The sequence below is a fragment of the Cyprinus carpio genome, chromosome A17 (genome assembly GCF_018340385.1).
Source record: "Cyprinus carpio isolate SPL01 chromosome A17, ASM1834038v1, whole genome shotgun sequence".
Taxonomy (NCBI): Eukaryota; Metazoa; Chordata; class Actinopteri; order Cypriniformes; family Cyprinidae; genus Cyprinus; species Cyprinus carpio.
The window spans coordinates 27,491,536-27,511,318 of NC_056588.1; the positions used below are offsets into that span (position 1 = coordinate 27,491,536).

General features: G+C 38.9%; 1 protein-coding gene across 1 annotated transcript in view; it reads left to right on the forward strand.

The window, feature by feature from the left end:
- The window catches only part of daam2 (dishevelled associated activator of morphogenesis 2), a 168,774-nt gene that overhangs the window by 58,446 nt on the left and 90,545 nt on the right, over nt 1–19,783 (forward strand). The window contains exon 2 of the mRNA XM_042774552.1: nt 10,252–10,483. Within this exon, the coding sequence (XP_042630486.1) occupies nt 10,252–10,483 (232 nt within the window). The remainder of the gene's footprint in view (nt 1–10,251; nt 10,484–19,783) is intronic.

A 19,783-nucleotide genomic window follows, 5' to 3' on the forward strand; every position in this document is an offset into this window, starting at 1 on the left:
GTGATGTGCACACCCAGGAACTGGACGGTTGTAAGGGAAACAGGTCAATTTAGCTCAAAGGGAATCATTTAAGATTTTAAAGGGAATTTGAACAGAATCACTGTTTCACGGCTGATCACTGAAACGGCCAGCGATTCACTGAACGAGCCGTTTAACATCAAATCTGCGCTGGGTATTAATATCCAAAGTATAGTGAAAACACTATTAATTAGCACAGTAACAAGATCAGCAGTTTAAGACATTAACTTGTAAGCACAAAACACAAGATACTTCTCTTTTCAATATAAATAAGGCTTTATTAGATAAATCTAAGACATATAAACTAATCTAACACATAAGCACACGCACTCACACATTCACACAAGTTGCAGGAAGATAGAAAGTTAGGAAAGAATGAGTTTAAGAGGATGAAAATGTGAAATCCCAAGTTTACAGCAATACGTGAAATTACATAGACATGAACAACCATAAATCACTTAATTAACCCTCGCACTGAGTTCCTCAATGAGGTTAAAATTATATTAGATAACACCAGTACAGATGTGAGTCTGGAGGTTACTTGCGTTGACTGTTTAACGGGGTTCCCTTTGTTGTTGCTGAAAAGGGGGTTTCCCGAGGTTGCTGATTGGCTGGAAGTTCAGTAGTCGTTGAAGTGACGTCTTGGGAAGCCCGTGGTTGGGCGTAGGCTGAAGATGCGGAGTTGTGGGCTGGCTGAAGTTTCAGACGGGCACGCGAGGTCAGACTCGGAGACATGGCGTTACAAAACTTAACTTAGAACATGAAACTCTCAAACGAAAAAGAAAAGAAACTAAAGTAAAAGAATAGAAGTAAAGTTTGACGAGACTAGGTGGTGTTTCTTCTCATCGTGGCTAAGTAGCAGCAGGCGTGCAGGCCGAAGCACACTGGAACGGCGCTCGAAGAACGCTAAAAGTGATGACAAAGCATGACTAAAAGCTAAAGCTAAAAGCCCGCATGACTGATAGCGAAAGCTAAACGCTAAAAGCTAAAAGCTAAAAGCAAAATTTGATGGTGTCCTGAGTATTTAAACTGGCCTTTTGGCCACACCTCAAATGTTGTCTTGACCAATTAGATATTGTCTTTTCTCGGTGTGTTGCGATGTTTGTCCCACCCATTCATAAATCATATGTTATCTTATCAAGCACGAGGTCCGAATTTTCCCCGTCTTGCAGGGTATAATTTGGACATGATTCCTATAACAAGAATATGATACATTTGACAAATAACTGATGGTCAGAAACCTTTCAAGCAAGAAGATTCGAACACACACATACTAAACATGAATATGATCCCTTAAGCTATTCGAGAGTTATTTAAAAAAGGCATACACAATAAGTGATTAGAAACATTATAATCAAATGTGTGGGTTCATGTATGATATCGAGTTGAGCAATGGACATATATCCATTTAGAAGTCTTTTTTGAGTTCATTTTGGTGCATATATGCATTGGAAGGCATTCTCTGTGCCATTCTGGGGAGTAAGGATACGTCCTGTGAAGACCAGAGGGGTTAACAGGTCTCCTTAGGAATTTCAGTCTAGTTCTGCTATGTGGGGGGAAGTCAATCCAACGATCTTGTTTACTCTCATGGCTTTACATGTGAGGGTCAGACTGTCCATCTCTTCGATTACTTGCCCCAAATTAGACAATCTCTTCTTCGAATTGAAATTGTCAATAATTGTTCTAATGGTGTTAATGTTGAAAGCTGTTCTGTGAAAGAGTTGGTTGGTTATCAGACTGTGGTGCTAGGAGTTGATTTACAACATCCTGCCTTTCTGTGGAATTCGGCTCATGTTTCAACCAGGCTCCCGATCGAATCTTTAATTTGTCTGGTTCAGGCTACACGGTAGTCATTGAAGCAGGATGGAAACAGCTTCTTCGGGACTGGAATGATGGTGGTAGCTTTAAAGCATGTGGGAACAACAGTCTGACTTAGTGAGATGTTGAAAATGTCTGTGAAGACATCAGTGAGTTCCACTGCACAGTCTCACAGAACATGCCCAGGAATGTTGTCAGGACCCGGAGCTTTTCAGGCTTTGATCCTGCTGAGGGATCTCCTCACGCTGTCCAGGGACAGCGTCATCACCTGGTCGTCAGGAGTAGGTGGAGACTTCTGTGCAGTGGTGCTGTTTTGTTCCTCAAAGCGAGCAAAGAAGGCGTTCAGCTCGTTCAGCAGGGAGAAGGTGCTGTCACAGGTCCCTGGTGGGGGCTTGTAGTCCATAATGGTCTGTATCCCCTGCCACAGGCTCTGAGTGTCTCTGCTGTTACTGAATCGATGGGCTGTCCTCCTGGAGTACTGTCTCTTAGCCTCTCTGATGCTGCGGGAAAGGTTGGCCTTAGCTGTTCTCAGGCCCACCTCATCTCCAGCTCTGAAGGCAGAGTTCCGAGCCTTCAGGAGTCTGTAGACCTCCCACTTCTGGTTGGCCCAGACAGTCAGACAGCAATGGTCTTTGTGACTGTTACATCATCAATATACTTGGTGATGTAGGCAGTAACAGTCTCCGGGTACTCTTGGAGGTCTGTGGTGTTATTGTATGTGGCAGCCTGCTTAAACATATTCCAGTCAGTATTGTCAAAACAGTCTTGAAGAGCCTCTGACTACCCTTCCGGCCACACTTGCATTTGTGTGGCCGGAAGGGTCCATCCTGTTGTCCATCCTGATGATGACATGCCAGTTCTAAATGTCTGGAGTTAAGTAGCCTAAATCCAGAATAACCACCAAAATCTGTAGCCAATTCCAAAATTCCACAGGCTTATAATGACCTCCTGTCCTATTCCGAAACGATTCAGACATGTGCGAAACAATACTACATGAGCAGGAGACAGTCAAACCTGCACAGTGAGAATATAATTCCATTCCTAGAAACATGGCAGCAGAAAACTCTTCCGGGGATTATTCTCAAGCCAATACTTTGCTTAATCAGAGAACAACGTTTTGATGCTGACACACTAAGTCAGGGATAGGCAACGTCAGTCCTGGAGTGCCGCTGTCCTGCAGAGTTTAGCTCTAATCCTAATCAAACACACCTTTGGTAAGCTTTGCACTAAAAGGTGAACCTGAGAATATCTAACTTGAGATCTATTGTGACCATCTCTACTTTCACTTGAATCTGCACCATGATATGCGCAGGAGTAATCTTCTGTGTCAACATCCTGAAACTGCACTTCTGAAGAGTGTACAGTAGTTCAGTCAACACATAACCAAGATTGGACACAGACCCCAATCCACTGATGGCACTAGAATATTTTGGATGTAAAAGCCGGAATCCCTCTGATGAGGAGGCTTTTTTTCTCCAAAGGGAAAGAATTTCCTCAAAACGGGCACCTCTCAAATGGCAATTATCATGCAGAGCACTCTAGTGAATAGGTTGTATACACATTTTTCATGATTAGAGACCCCATGATGACACATTTGGCAGAAGCCTCCACACTACCAAATCAACAGAAAGAGGTCTCAGGATCGGCAAAAGGGCCTAGCATGAACCACGGGGGCATTGCTTTCCCCGTGCATTGTCCTAACTGGATGTACAAACAATGCTGTTATCCGAGAGACATGTCTGCATGACGGTTTGCCAACTTTTAAACCTGTTGTGAAATAAGCTGTTGAAAAGCAGATGATGCCTGTTTTATTGTGCGAAAGTTCTCAACAAACATGAGCAATAGAAATGTCTATGAAAAAATAAAACCTTATTCTTCCTCTTTATCTCTGTGGGATTGAGTCACATATATCTCTCCATCACAACCATGCCTGCCTTATCGCAAGGCATGTTCTTGGTGGCTTGAAGTGTCATTTCAGTCGCACTACAAAACTTTCACCTCAGTGGTCAAACCAAGTCCCTCATCCATATCCCTGGATGTCCACTAGACAGTAGTCACACCAGGTGGTTTTCCTGTGTTTCTACACAGCAGCTACTGACACTTATTTAAGGCAACCTTACTTTTTTTTAGCATACACCAAATTATGTTTTATTAACAAAGTTCTGGAGGAGCATGTTCAAATAATCAGCAAGAACGGAGGCATATACATACAGTAGAGCCGGTTACATGACAGTTTTCCAGCATACCTCCTCCACCCCAACTCCTCAATCTAATGCCAACCAAGGATGGGGGAGTACTCTGGGTTAAGCCAAATTCTGAACTCAGAGCCCTCTCCTCAGACAGTATGGCAAAAACAAATATTGTATATTATATCTGATTATATGTAAGTGATTAACTTGTGAAATGGAAAGCATAAGTTTGATAACTTGGAAAAGTTAGGGGAGATCAGGGTAAGTTGAGCCATTTCTTACTTGCATTGTCTTTAAACTGAGCGGATCACAGTAATGTATCTCAAATTTAAAAAATTAAAATTTGCACATAAATTTCAGGATGTGTTTAATCCTTGGGAATAATCTTAAACCTTGAATCTAAAATAAACTGCTTTCAAAATATGACTTTCCAAAAAATTTGGTATCTTGGCTAAACACTAGTGAGGGGCAAATTGAGTCTAGGGAGAGGATAAGTTGAGCCACATGGGGTTAAACTGTGCCATTGATTATGCAGAAGTGAATTCAACATTTTCATCCTGTGCTATATCTAAGGAAGAGAAATTCAATAAAACATTAGTCCTTAAAATCTGCGTGTGAGCCTTGTGATGGACTGGCCATCCATCCAGGGTGTTTCCCCACCTGTGGCTCAAGATGCTGATTTAGACTCCAGCTCCCTTTGGGCTTAAATTACCCCACTCTTACCATTTTAAGAAACTTCATCCAGCAGTTTAGAGCCAACATCATGGTAACAGTGTAGCCTCATATTATAACTTCCTAAAGCACAATATATATATATATATATATATATATATATATATATATACAGTCGTGGCCAAAAGTTTTGAGAATTTACATAAATATTGGAAATTGGAAAAGTTGCTGCTTAAGTTTTTATAATAGAAATTTGCATATACTCCAGAATGTTATGAAGAGTGATCAGATGAATTGCATAGTCCTTCTTTGCCATGAAAATTAACTTAATCCCAAAAAAAACCTTTCCACTGCATTTCATTGCTGTCATTAAAGGACCTGCTGAGATCATTTCAGTAATCATCTTGTCAACTCAGGTGAGAATGTTGACGAGCACAAGGCTGGAGATCATTATGTCAGGCTGATTGGGTTAGAATGGCAGACTTGACATGTTAAAAAGGAGGGTGATGCTTGAAATCATTGTTCTTCCATTGTTAACCATGGTGACCTGCAAAGAAACGCGTGCAGCCATCATTGCGTTGCATAAAAATGGCTTCACAGGCAAGGATATTGTGGCTACTAAGGCCCCGTCCACACGGAGACGGAGCTTACCCCAATCCGATCTTTTTTTTCCTCGTCTCAAGAAATATCCGCGTCCACACGAAACCGCTAAATGATGTAGTATACATGCCAGACCAGTATGTGACGCTGTAATTCTGCCACAGAGATACACTTAAAACGGAGAAGAAGACTTTTGGACTATGCTCATAAACCTTGCGCGTGGTACACAAACGAACATGGAACAATACATTTATTAATCTGTGTTAATGTTAGTTAATAAAAAGACAATCGTTCAGTGTTTGTTCATGTTTTTGTTGCTGTTACGTGACGTAGAGGTGTCTGACTGGGGGGAGACATGGGCTGATGACGTCATCGTTTCAGAAAATATACGGATTAGCCGTCCAGACGAAAACGCAAAGGCGGCATTTTCAGATTTATCCACTTTGGGACCCGGTTTCAAAAAATAGCGGTTTCACCTTACGAAAACGCCGGATCCGTGTGGACGAAACGCCTATCCGATAAAAAATTTGTGCGTATTCACAGAAATGCGTCTCCGTGTGGACGGGGCCTAAGATTGCACCTAAATCAACAATTTATAAGGTTCATCAAGAACTTCAAGGAAAGAGGTTCAATTCTTGTAAAGAAGGCTTCAGGGCGTCCAAGAAAGTCCAGCAAGCGCCAGGATCGTCTCCTAAAGAGGATTCAGCTGCTGGATCGGAGTGCCACCAGTGCAGAGCTTGCTCAGGAATGGCAGCAGGCAGATGTGTGCGCATCTGCACGCACAGTGAGGCGAAGACTTTTGGAAGATGGCCTGGTGTCAAGAAGGGCAGCAAAGAAGCCACTTCTCTCCAAAAAAAAACATCAGGGACAGATTGATCTTCTGCAGAAAGTATAGTGAATGGACTGCTGAGGACTGGGGGCAAAGTCATATTCTCCGATGAAGCCCCTTTCCGATTGTTTGGGGCATCTGGAAAAAGGCTTGTCCGGAGAAGAAAAGGTGAGCGCTACCATCAGTCCTGTGTCATGCCAACAGTAAAGCATCCTGACACCATTCATGTGTGGGGTTGCTTCTCATCCAAGGGAGTGGGCTCACTCACAATTCTGCCCAAAAACACAGCCATGAATAAAGAATGGTACCAAAACACCCTCCAACAGCAACTTCTTCCAAAAACCCAACAACAGTTTGGTGAAGAACAATGCATTTTCCAGCACGATGGAGCACCGTGCCATAAGGCAAAAGTGATAACTAAGTGGCTCGGGGACCAGAATGTTGAAATTTTGGGTCCATGGCCTGGAAACTCCCCAGATCTTAATCCCATTGAGAACTTGTGGTCAATCCTCAAGAGGCGGGTGGACAAAAAAAACCCACTAATTCTGACAAACTCCAAGTTATTATGAAAGAATGGGTTGCTATCAGTCAGGATTTGGCCCAGAAGTTGATTGAGAGCATGCCCAGTCGAATTGCAGAGGTCCTGAAAAAGAAGGGCCAACACTGCAAATACTGACTCTTTGCATAAACGTCATGTAATTGTTGATAAAAGCCTTTGAAATGTATGAAGTGCTTGTAATTATATTTCAGTACATCACAGAAACAACTGAAACAAAGATCTAAAAGCAGTTTAGCAGCAAACTTTTTGAAAACTAATATTTATGTAATTCTCAAAACTTTTATATATATATATATATATATATAATATATTTATATATATATTATTTTTTTATTTTTTTGTCTGTAATTGTTTATACACAAGTAGCATGAGTCCTTGAACATAATAAATAAAGTTTAACATCATAAAACTGTTTTTTGAACTTAAATAAAGTTACGAGTTATTTCATGGGCCTCTCTTCATCAGAGGATAAGTAAAATGGATGACTCTTCAAATATTAATGGTCAAATTACCAAATTAGTTTATGGTTGCCTAGAAACTAGGGGTGGCTCAACTTCCCTAGAGGCTTAAATCCACCAGTAGAAATATGGAGGTTTCTGTTGGCATGTCATTGAGAGGAAACGCTAGAAAAGGGAAGATTTATGATTTTGCAGAAAATCTGCTTAAGACAGACGCTGCTGATCACACAAGCAAGAAAAAGTAATGCAAGAAACCGGTTGAGCAGTATGAGAAGGAAATGCTCCTCCCTTTCTCCTCCACTGACCTACTTCCATCAGCACACGGGATAATGTGATGTGGTTGTGGGCTGAATGAGAAATGGTAACAGCCACCCCCCTCCCCCTTTCTATATCTGTCTATCTGATTCTCTCTGTCTTTCTATATACACCACTGTGCTCTTTAGAAAACACTGGTTACCCAGTATACACTGCCCTGTGGCCAAAATGCATAAGAGACAGCATGAAAATTTTTATGTAACTGTGTGTGCACAAATTACATTCTTGGTTGTTTTCCAGTATGTCCACACATCCATACCTGCATTTATATTAGTGGTGTTTTCAATATCATTAATGAAGCAACTGTAATGTATTCATTAGGGGTCATTCACAAAAGGCAGTATCTTTAATTTAATGGAACCTTCTAATACAACTAATTTAGAATGCTCTACACAGACAGCTGCTTCACTCACCACAGAAATATCTTTCCTAACCCTCCTCACAAGCATCTGAGACTTGACATAACCACAAATAACCACAGTAAATTATTAAAGTTAGATACTAAATTTATCCCAGTGTTAACGTTTAAAGTAGCATTTGTCTTTGCTGTGTTTATATTTATAATGTAGCTTTAAGGCTTTAACAAATGGTTATGCTGGTTATGTTTTTTTGTATGTAACCAATGACAATCTAAATGATGAGATTGTGTTAATTTAATTGTTTATTTCTATGATTTAGCGGCAGCCAGTCTTTTTAACCTCTTAAGTCTTTCTCTCTTATTACATTCAATTCCAACAGCAAGCTTAGGTAAAACATGAACCAAAAAATGTATATTAGGATTAATAGTATGATGTTCTGTAAAATGAAATTATTGTCCTCTAGCATTATTATCCGGTAAAACTTCCGGTAGGAGGAAAGGATCACTGGTAGAAATTGGACGGGAAAAAAAAAATACATGCAAAAGGCTATGGATAATTGATTAAATATGAGCACTGCAAGTTGCAAAATCAGGTGCTGCGCTGCTTTGTTTACTGCGGTTACAGGGGAAATAGCTATATTACTGGTGAAAAGCGAAAGAATGCAGAGAGAATGAATTTGCTTTTTTCAATAAGCCCTTCTGCTTTTTGTTTTAGCCCAAACCCAAAAACAACCCTTATTTTTTACACAGAAAACATGCAGTTTGATATATACACAATAGTTAATATAATAAATTAATATTGTAATAATATAATATAATTATGTGATTTAATTAAGCTATATATGCCCTCTCGATCACTCCACTCCGCCAACTCTTTCTCCTTAAACAGCCTTCTTGCAGACTAAAAACGATGGGTGAAAGAGCTTTCTCTGTGGCAGCCCCCAGGTTGTGGAATGCACTTCCTTTAACTGTTAGGAATGCCCCAACATTAACAAGTTTTAAGAAACAGTTAAAAACCCATCTTTTTAAGATGATGTTTGTGTTTTGATTGGTGACACTGGATGTATATTGTATTCTACCTCTCGTTGCATTCTTTTTTTTATTAATCTTTTTTTTTTTTTTATGTATTTACTTTTGTTCTGTACTTGTTGTAGCGCTTTGGGTAAAAGAAAAGCGCAATATAAATAAAACATATTATTATTATTATTATTATTATTAATATTATTATTAATAATAATTATTATTATTATTAATAATTATTATTATTAATAATAATTATTATTAATTGATACTTTTACCCCGCCCCAACCCCAAGCACCCCCATACCCCCGTCATGGAAGTCATTCAGTTTTATTTTTTATTTATTTTTGTAAATTAATTGATCTGAATAATAACCAGTTCTTCATTCTTAACTCTAACACTTTTTGCTTGGAAACCCTTCTTGATATAGCAGAAACCTGTTTTTTTAGCCAGTTGGGGCTGGTCTAGATTGCTGATCACCTCAATTTATCCTGGCAGATCATCTTGGATAAACCAGTTATAGCTACCAGACCACCTTGTACTGGCAAAAATCCAGCTACCATATTATGTCATAACATTTTGAATGCAAGCACTTTTTGTAGCAAGCACTTGTAGGGTTTGATATCAGAAATAAGCAAGGCTGACACATTTATTTCCTTGTCACAATTTTTGGGGGAGGCTAACGGAAACCACTGCCATTCTGATTATGGTGCACTTACTCATGAGAGCAGGGAGTCTAGGAATGCTGGGCTTGTTTCCCTTTTTAGTTTTCTCTGTTCCGGTGAGTGTGATGTGTACAGCCACCATTTCTGGTAATTACTCATGTCCTCCCTCACTTTACATCTCTTTTGCCATTGGCAAACATTGTAGTCTGAAAACAGAAAAGTCTTTGTTGTGCCCCGGGGGGTTATGCCAGCACATCCAGAGAGGTGCCAGGCGGTTCCATTCTCTGTGCCCACACGGACCGAAAAAGTTCTAAAGAGTGATGAGAGTGGTTGCTTTTCAGAAACTCAGCTCCTTCATGGCCACTCAATACAGCTGAAGGGTTCAGCCTGTAGAACAACTGCCTCTATCTTTCATTGATGTTCCCATTCTGATGATGAGCAATTAAAGCTGTCATACTGATGTGAAACTGCTTTAAATTCAACATCAGTGATGTGCATCAGTTTAGGGAACACCATATAAGGGAGTATTGAGGGCTTTAAAAAATAATAATAAAGAGGGAGAAATCACAACTATTATTAGGAGGATTTAGCTTTTCTCAAGAGTTCCTTTTGAGTTTTTATTTCTGTGGTTGAATGCTTGACATATTTATTCAGCTTCTTGCCATTTAGTTTGTGATAAATGATTATATAGACATGTAGTTATCAGGTGTGGTTTTTATTTTATAGACTGGTTCATTTTTTCTCTTTCAGATCATGCCCCCTAGATAGCAGAGTCTTCGCCTCACTGGCTGTTGGCCCCTCCGGATTGGAGAGGATGCCTCCACGGAAGCGCACACGGCCCACCCTGGGCTTCCTGTGCTGCTTCAGCAACAGTGAACCCCCTGAGATCAACCTGAAAGACAGTGTACCGCTGCAGCTGCTGGAGTTCAGTGCCCCCATGCCCCCAGAGGAAGAACTGCATGCGCGTTTCTCTGAATTAGTGGTTAGTATCTGCCAGCTATTCTGGTGGTCAGGTTTATGCCATCAGATATGTTTAATTTACTACTTGATCCTTTCAAGGAATCCATATCGCTTTGTGCTAGCACTTTGAGTATTGAGAAAGGCACATTACAAATAAAATGTATTATTATTATTATTATTATTATTATTATTATTATATCCATAATCCATGTGACACACACATGGAAAATTTGAGGGGCTAACTGTGTGTAATCAGTGTCACAGTGACTTAGCATCTAATTTCTAACATCAGGCAGTTTGGAACACTTGTAGTACAAAAGTTGATCATAAATAAGGCTTTAGAAATATATGCAGACTTGGATTATTGAGGTTGAGCCATATTCTTTCTAGTTCAGTGAAGCAAATTCAGTACTGATCCCTGCTGCTGCCAAACAACATTGGCAGTGTAGAGGGTGTAATCAACAAATTACTTAAATATCCAAGTAAAAGGGTTGTGACATGAGAAATAAAATTTTCCTTTGACATTTTACATATAAGAGGTCTTTGTGTCATTAAAACATCCTTTTATAGCTTTAATAAGCCTCATCATTATAAACAACACATTTATGTAAATCAAGCACCAAAAATGGCTTGTATTTATATTGTGGGATTTGTGACATCAAATGAGAAAATAGATTGGCATATGTCTGCCTTAACAGCAAGACATCAACAAATAGTTATACATCATTGCACCATAGGCCGCACTCACTGGCCTTCAATTCTCATTGTTTATGTCATTTGCATGATACATTCTTACCTGACATAAGTAAGGTAAAAGTAAGGAATAATTGTAGGGCTGCACGATTAATCGAAATTAAAGAGCAATCGCGATTAGCCAAAAGCTGTGATTTTCATGCGTATCTTGTCAGGAAGCACAGTTCTGTGGTCAGTAGTAAATCTCCATAAAATTTATATACGAAAGCCAGAGGGCGCTCTCGCGCAGAAACTCCAAATACACCCCACAGAAGAAATCCCTATTGATAGTTTTCACATGACTCACACCCTGCGTTCCATTCGGAAGGGCACATCCCTATGTCCTAATCCCTTCAAAGGGTTTACTCTCTGGAGTGAGAGCTTCGAAGGATTTAAGGGTGTAGGGGACCAAACAACTGTTTCTTGAAGTGCCCTTCTGCGTCATCATCGCGTGCCCACATGGAGGCGCTTTCATCATGCAAAGAATTTGCGCAAAGGATTTTGGGAGCCTGAAGTATCCATCAGTTGTACCCTTCAAAATCCTTTGGCCAGTTTTGAGCACTTCGGTTTGGAACGACCCTTTAATATGGCGCCCATGATTGTTTTCACTCTGAAGTGCCCTTCGGAGGGCAATATATCCCGTTTGGAACACACCGACACACTCATAGGAATGCCCACCTGGAGAGCAAAACGAAGCTTTGCTCTACTGACAGCCAGTTATTTTTGGTTATTTTTATGATAAGAAGAAAATAAATAAATAAATAAATAATGGTAATGCTAATAATAAATTATTAATGCTAATAATTTATATATATATTAACTAAAATTAACTAAAAGATATATATATATATATATATATATATATATATATATATATATATATATATAATAATGCAGTGCAATGGACATAGCCTTTATCACTGCTTAGAATACTATGAAATATGTTTCGTGCCTTATTTTGTGTAAGAAGCCACATCATCTCACAGAAGGATTTATTTCAAATACTAGACTAATGTTATGAAGCGAGTTTAGAGTAAAAACATGTTATTTGCAGCATTTACTACACAGAGACATAGTTCACTGACAAGCTACGCAAACAGCTTTCATAATCGCAGAGCAATTAAATCGGTCTGTGATTATTAACACGGTTTTGCGTACCTTGTCAGTGAACTCCGGTTCTGTGTAGTAAATGCTGCTCCATCTGAAAGCACATAATGGAGATTAACTTCTGATCACAGAACCGGCTTTACTGACAAGATGCACAAGACATGCTGCATTCACGCCATGTTGTAATAGGGTATATGTCGAACGTCACCTGACCAAACCCGGAAAACAGGTCTCATCACTTCTGCTTGATGGGAGAACGTGCTAACAGCTGTAGTAAATAATAGCGATATCTATGGACTTTTAAGATAATCAGTTAAACTAGCTAGCTGTTTTTATTGTTGATGTTTTATTCTTTTATATAAAGATTATCAAAACCAATGTCTACCACATATGCGGAATGATATCTAAAAGTTTTTGTGTTCTTTTCACTAACATTATATATATATATACAGTACAGGTCAAAAGTTTGGAAACATTACTATTTTTAATGTTTTTAAAAGAAGTTTCTTCTGCTCATCAAGCCTGCATTTATTTGATCAAAAATACAGAAAACAATGTAATATTGTGATATATTATTACAATTTAAAATAATTGTTTTTAAATTTATTATACTTTAAATTATCATTTATTTCTGTGATGCAAAGCTGAATTTTTAGGATCATTATCACATGATCCTTTAGAAATCATTCTAATATGATGATTCATTATCAAAGTTGGAAACAGTTTTGCTGTTTAATATTTTTTCAGAACATGTGATACTTTTTAGGATACTTTGATGAATAAAAAGTAAAAAAAAAAAAAAGAAAAAAAAGAAGCTATGTTTTTAAAATATAAATATTTTGTAATAACAATATACACTACTGGTCAGTAATTTGGGGTCAGTAATTTTTATTTCTTTCTTGTTTTTAAAAATAAAATCAATACTTTTATTCAGCAAGGATGTGTTAAATTGATAAAAAGTGATAGTAAAGAAAAATATATTATTAGAATATATATTATTAGAATTTTTTTTTTTATTTTGAATAAATGCAGTTCTTTTTAACCTTTTATTCATCAAATATATTAGACAGCAGAACTGTTTCCAACACTCATAATAAATCAGAATATTAGAATGATTTCTAAATGATCATGTGATAGACTGGATGTTACATGTGACACTGAAGGCTGGAGTAATGATGCTGAAAATTCAGCTTTGCATTACAGGAATAAATTATTTTTTTAAAGTATATTCAAATAGAAAACTATTATTTTAAGTTGTAATAATATTTCACAATATTACTGTTTTTTCTGTATTTTTGATCAAATAAATGCAGGCTTGATGAGCAGAAGAAACTTCTTTCAAAAACATTAAAAATAGTAATGTTTCCAAACTTTTGACCTGTACTGTATATATATTATATATATATATATATATATATATATATATATATATATATATATGTATATATATGTGAATGTTAGTGAAAAGAACACAAATAAAAACTTTTAGATATCATTCCGCATATGTGGTAGACATTGGTTATGATAATCTTTGGAATCTACCCTGAAGGCATCTTGTGTATAACTGCTGCATATTTAACAAAGCATATGCAAAATGCTTGAACCGGAAGCAACGAGACCAGGTTCACAGAATACGGAAGTCTGTTGCGCATAACCCCCATTACTGTGATTTCGAGATGTCAACACGTGACGTTCTACTTGGAGCTGTTCACACCCTTGGACTTGGAACTATCGCACTGTCAATGCCTTAAACATAGCTTCAAATGAATCTGAGGTGGTCATGTGGTAGTGGTACAAGTTGTAGCACTTAGAAACCTCCCAGTTCACAAGTTGTTGTCACGGTTTGCTACGGTGCGGGAACACGGAACGAGGAGACGAGGAGACCAGGAGTACAAAACCAAGGAATTTATTTATATTGTGGGGAATCACACGTTGCACAAGGAGTTGACATCAACAATACCGGACAAACCAACAGGGAACAGAACACTCATTAAATACTCAGACAATAGGGACTAACAATTAGACACGCCTGGGATCAATGGAACAACATAGAAAACACCTGGAATCAAATCAGTAATTAACATAATCAGGACTGGAACACATAGGGAGCAAAACACAACCAAAACCCGGAACAGAGTCTGACATAACGCCCCCCTCTGGAAGGCATGTCCTCACACCATAACATATAAAGGGGAGGGTGGTTGGATGCTCAGGAGGTCCCTCAGGACAGACCAGGGACAGTGGGCCCCGTTTGGGCGCCATGGCGGAGCAGGAGACCCGGGAGGCCATGGCGGAGCAGCCTCCAAGGCCGTGGCCCCAGCCCCCGCCTCGGCCTCTACGACTAAACTGGGGATCGGGAGCCCTTCCTGGGTTTGACTTGGGATCTGGAGCCCTCAGTGGGCTGAACTGGGGGTCGGGAGCCCTTCCTGGGCTGAACTAGGGATCAGGAGCCCTTCCTGGGCTGAAATGGGGATCGGGAGCCCTTCCTGGGCTGGACTGGGGATCGGCATAGTGCTTACGTGGTGCTGGTACTGAAGGGGTGGTCTGGAGGAGCAGGCACAGCAAAGCGCTTTTGAAGAGCTGGCACTGGAGTGGATTTTGGGGCTGGAACCAACATTGGAGCGAGCTCTGGGGCTGGAGCTGACACTGGAGTGAGCTCTAGGGCTGGAGTCGACACTGGAGCGAGCTCTGGGACTGGCAGGCTTGCCACATTAACGTCTGGCTGACTTGACTCGGGAACTGCCAGCTGACTTGGGCAAGCTGCGAACGGCAGTGGGCTTGACTTCACCACAGCTGGCAGGCTGGTTCTGGCTCGGGGCAGAATGCTCTCCAGACACCGGAGGATTCCTTCCCTCCAGCTTAGTCACGTGGTGTCTAGGAGGTTCACGGGGCGATGGTAGTTGTCCCTGTGCCAGAACAGTGAGTTTATGGTGGTGTCGTCGAGGGCCGTAGCAACAGTGAGCCCGCAGAACTCCTGCAAAATTCCCGCAAATACTCCACCAGCGGGAGATCTCGGCAAGCTAGGGTGATGAAACGAGTGGCAATTTAAAAAAACTATTCAAAACTAAACAAAAAACTCGGGGAGCAGGCCGTGCCGCTTGCTTTCTGTTTTGGCTCTGGTATTCTGTCACAGTTTGCTATGGTGCCGGAACACGGAGCGAGGAATGAGGAGACCAGGAGACCATGAGTACAAAACCAAGGAATTTATTCATATCGCTTGGAATCGCACGTAGCACAAGGAGTTGACATCAACAGTACTGGACAAACCAACAGGGAACAGAGCACTCTTTAAATACTCAGACAATAGGGACTAACGATTAGACACAACTTTGTGAGTGAATGTCCCTACTGTGTGTGTGTGTGTGTGTGTGTGTGTGTAAGTGTGTTTGTGTGTATTTGTAACGGAGAGAGAGTAAGAGAAATAGAGTATATGCTTTCTGTACATAATATAACATAATTTTGTGGCAAATACATGGAAATAATTTGTTTTTATTATGACTATATTTATTAGCTTGATCAGTATCATTGTGGGTTTTTTTTTTTTTGCTCATATAAGCTGTAAGTACTGTTATGAGTCATTTGTTCATCGATTCCATTCTGTCCTCATGTGTATATTCTCTCTGTGTACAGTATGTGCATGTGGCGTGCATGTTTGTGTTATAGGCAGGGTGTTCCTTGTGATAATTTGGTGGAGGCTGTGATTGGTTCTCCTCCTCACCTGATCCAGACTTAAAACACTCAACCTGTGTCATTATTGTGTATTTGTGTGTGACTTTGTTGCTCATTGCCTTGCTGTTTCACCATCGTCGTTTATGTCTTCGAGTGTCTTACCAGAGAGATTGTGAGTGTGATTGTAATTTTGTGATAGTGTTTGTGATTTCAACATGTGATATTTCTTGTTAACTTGACCCATGCTTTTTGGATTCTGATTTTGAATGGTTAGCTATCAACGAGAATGAATCTTTTGTAAATACATTTTAATTACATTTTTGGCAAGTTAAGGGATGTAGGGGATTTGATACCATTTTATTTTGAACACCTTTTCACACTGTTTTTGGTCCTGGGAATCATGTAAATTTAAACTGTATTTTGTTTTCTTTAATTTTGGTTTAAGAAGTGTAGAGGGTTAAAAAATACCATTTGTTTGTTATTATGGCCTTGTCTGCCACTGACACAATACCCTTATAAGGGGTTCAAGCACATAATGCTGAAGCCCTATTTTAATTGTTAGGATTTTTATTATTATTATTATTCCTCGCTAAAACTGATCGGGTAGACCAAACCGTAAGGCCTAGAGAGCTGAAACTTGGTCAGATGGTAGTTGTCTGGCTCGCTACTCAGACCCAATGACTCACCCTAATTGGCCTATCGGGGAAAGAGATATCTTCACCAAACTCACAACACGTGTAAGAGCTTAATCTTTGGTCAAATAAAAAAAAAAAAAAACTGCAGAGGTCTGCCACATGGTGGTGCTATAAAAAAACAAAAAAAAACAAAAAAAAAAACATGCACCCGTTGGTCCAATCGACTTGACAATTGGTATGTCTTTGTCCAAATGGGCACAAATGTTTTTGAGGACATTTGCGTATCTCAAAAAACATGGCCGCCATTGGCCAAATTATTTTAATTACCTATTAGACAAGGTTATTGAAGGTCGATTGGAACGAAACTCGGTGGGTATGTTCGACTCATGGTCCTAAAAGTCTGTAAGCATTTTGAAAGAGATCAGCCACTAGCTGGTGTTAACGAGTTTTATGGCTCTGTAATCACGTGGCGTTTCACACATCCACACAATATACATATAATTTGATAGATCTTCTCATAATGCACAACTTTGCCTCAAGAACCACTGCTGTCAATCAAATTGTTCATTAAATATTCTCAATTATGTTAAAAACCTACTTTTGTGAACTAGTCCTAGGTTTTTTGCTCTTGATCAAACCACTGCAGCCCAATTCACTGGACGGACTCTCTAGATCAATAATTATCAAAGAAATGTTGAATTTTGTCCTTCAGTTAGCTATAATGGGGTCATTTAGAAAAGGGGTGTGGCCACATATACGCAAAAGCCTATAAAACCTAAACGAAAACTTACAATTTTCTGAAACTTGGTGAAAACAAGTATCAGATGACTCTTAACACGCATGCAAAGATTCATGGAGATCGGACCATAGGTGGTTGCTATAACAGCTAAAAAGACTTCAAAAACACAAGATTTCTTGGTAAATGGTCTCAAATTGCTAAAAAAATGCTGATATATTCACACATAAACTAGATCTTCATACCATATGATAGATCTCTTCATTCTGAACAACTTTGCCTCTGGGACCAATGCTATCAAACTGTTCATTAAATATTTGAGATTATTTAAAACAAAACTACTTTTGTGAACAAATCCTAGGTTTTAAACTCAAAAATAAAATCACTGCAGTACAATTCTTTAGACTATCTAGGTCAATAATTATCAAAAAACATTTGCATTTGGACAGATATAACAGGGCCATTTCATAATATGGTTTTAATCCAGTGTACCAAAAAGTCTATAAATCTTAAAAACATCACAAAGCTATGTAAACTCATGCATTATATTATTCTAAACAATCATGCAAAATTTTATGGAGATTGGACAGAAACTGACACTGTAATAGTTATGAAGGTTAAAAACACTACATATCTATTCTACAGTCCCTGAAAGTGCAAATATAACCACTAGATGGCAGCAAATGATCACGCATTTTATCACATACAGCTTTTCTCAGATTATATTTAGGTACTGACATTCAGATAGTTTAAAATGATTATTATTACATTTTAAATCACATTTAGTTAAAGTTTATCACTTCATTTATACAGACATATTAGTTCAGACAATTACGCCACATTATGATTAAATTTAAACTTGAGAAAATATTATAAACTGGACACTTCCAGTAAGCATTTTATAACATGTAAGTTATTTCAAATATTCATCTATATCTTCAACATAATGTGTGTCTGTGTGTGAGCATGTTTAGTCTGTATTTAGTAATAGAGTGTGTGTTAAAGGTGCCATAGAATGCAAAAATCACTTTTATAAGGTGATTGAACAGTTGTGTTGCCACAGTGTGTGAAAATAACCTGCCTATAATGGTAAAAATCCACTCACTCACTGTTTTATAATACCAAAAAATCATAAACAGTCTCTCCACACGAGCAGTTCCAGACCATTACATTTCTTTTTTGAAGGAAATGTCCTGGAAAAATAAAAAAACATTTTATGCCAGACTGACTCACAAACGAGGGTCAGTTCAGCGCTGGAGTTGTGCAAAGATTGCTTCTGAAAGAGGGATCAATACCAACACTTTATGCGCAAATGTCCAGACTCCAGACAAAGTACGCATCATATTTTGTTTTCCAAAAAGCTTCTTGGCTCTCTGTAAGGCTAATGTTGCTAAAGCTACCATTGTCTCTGCCTGTTTTCACTAATGCTGCCTTCACGTGCTACCAGAAAGATCGTGAATAGGAGTGTGATATAGTGTTCGCAAAAGACCCGGTACTTCAGTACCAAGTCGGTACTAAAAAAATGAAAATGTCACGGTACCAGGTTTCTTTAAGTACCGGTGGTACCGAGTACCCGGTCAACCCGATTCTTGACGCATACAGCGCTATGATTTCCGCGAAGCAGAAAACGCGGACGGAATCTCAAAATCCTGTCATGAAAATGAAACTTACATTTTAACATGGACAGTCACGGAATTTGTCAAAGTTAGCATAAATTAATCAAATCAAATCTCCATATGGACAAGTATCTGTAAATGTTAAGCCGCAGAAGTTATTTTTTTGTTGTTCTGCACATCTCTGTGTGAATGAATGAATGGCAGAGACGTGTGGTTTTGTTTACTATAGACTGAAGCGTGTGACGCGTGCAGTAATTTCAGCATCTGCGTCTCAATGAGGACATAAATACATAAACAACATCACCAGTCACATCACAAGCATTTTACCATTTCTTTTGAGTAAAACCAGTGTCAATTTAAAGGTACCCAGGGTTTCCCACACATTGATTTATTACAATATCAAAACTGACCGCCACAAATAGATTTTCCAAAAGGCTTTGACTTCATTGAATAAACATGAGCACTGCACGTTTCAAAATCAAAAACCGAATTAAATTTGGGTGAAACTTGTTTACTGTTTTTCATAATTATATTACACAATTGTAAATAAGTATAAAGAATGGCATTGATTTTATTTTTAGTGATAAAAAGTGTTTTTTTTTTTTAATTTAGCATATTTTTGTGTTTTGCTTTGGTACCGAAAATGGTACAGAGAACCGTGGATTTTCACTGGTATCGGTACCGAATACTGAAATTTTGGTACCGTGACAACACTAGTGCGATAGTTAAAAATTGCATTTGGAAGAAATGTGAGGATCAGTAACATGGTTACTACTAGTTAAACCGTAACACCGTATGCCCACGAGAATGAGCTCTCGAAGCTCCGC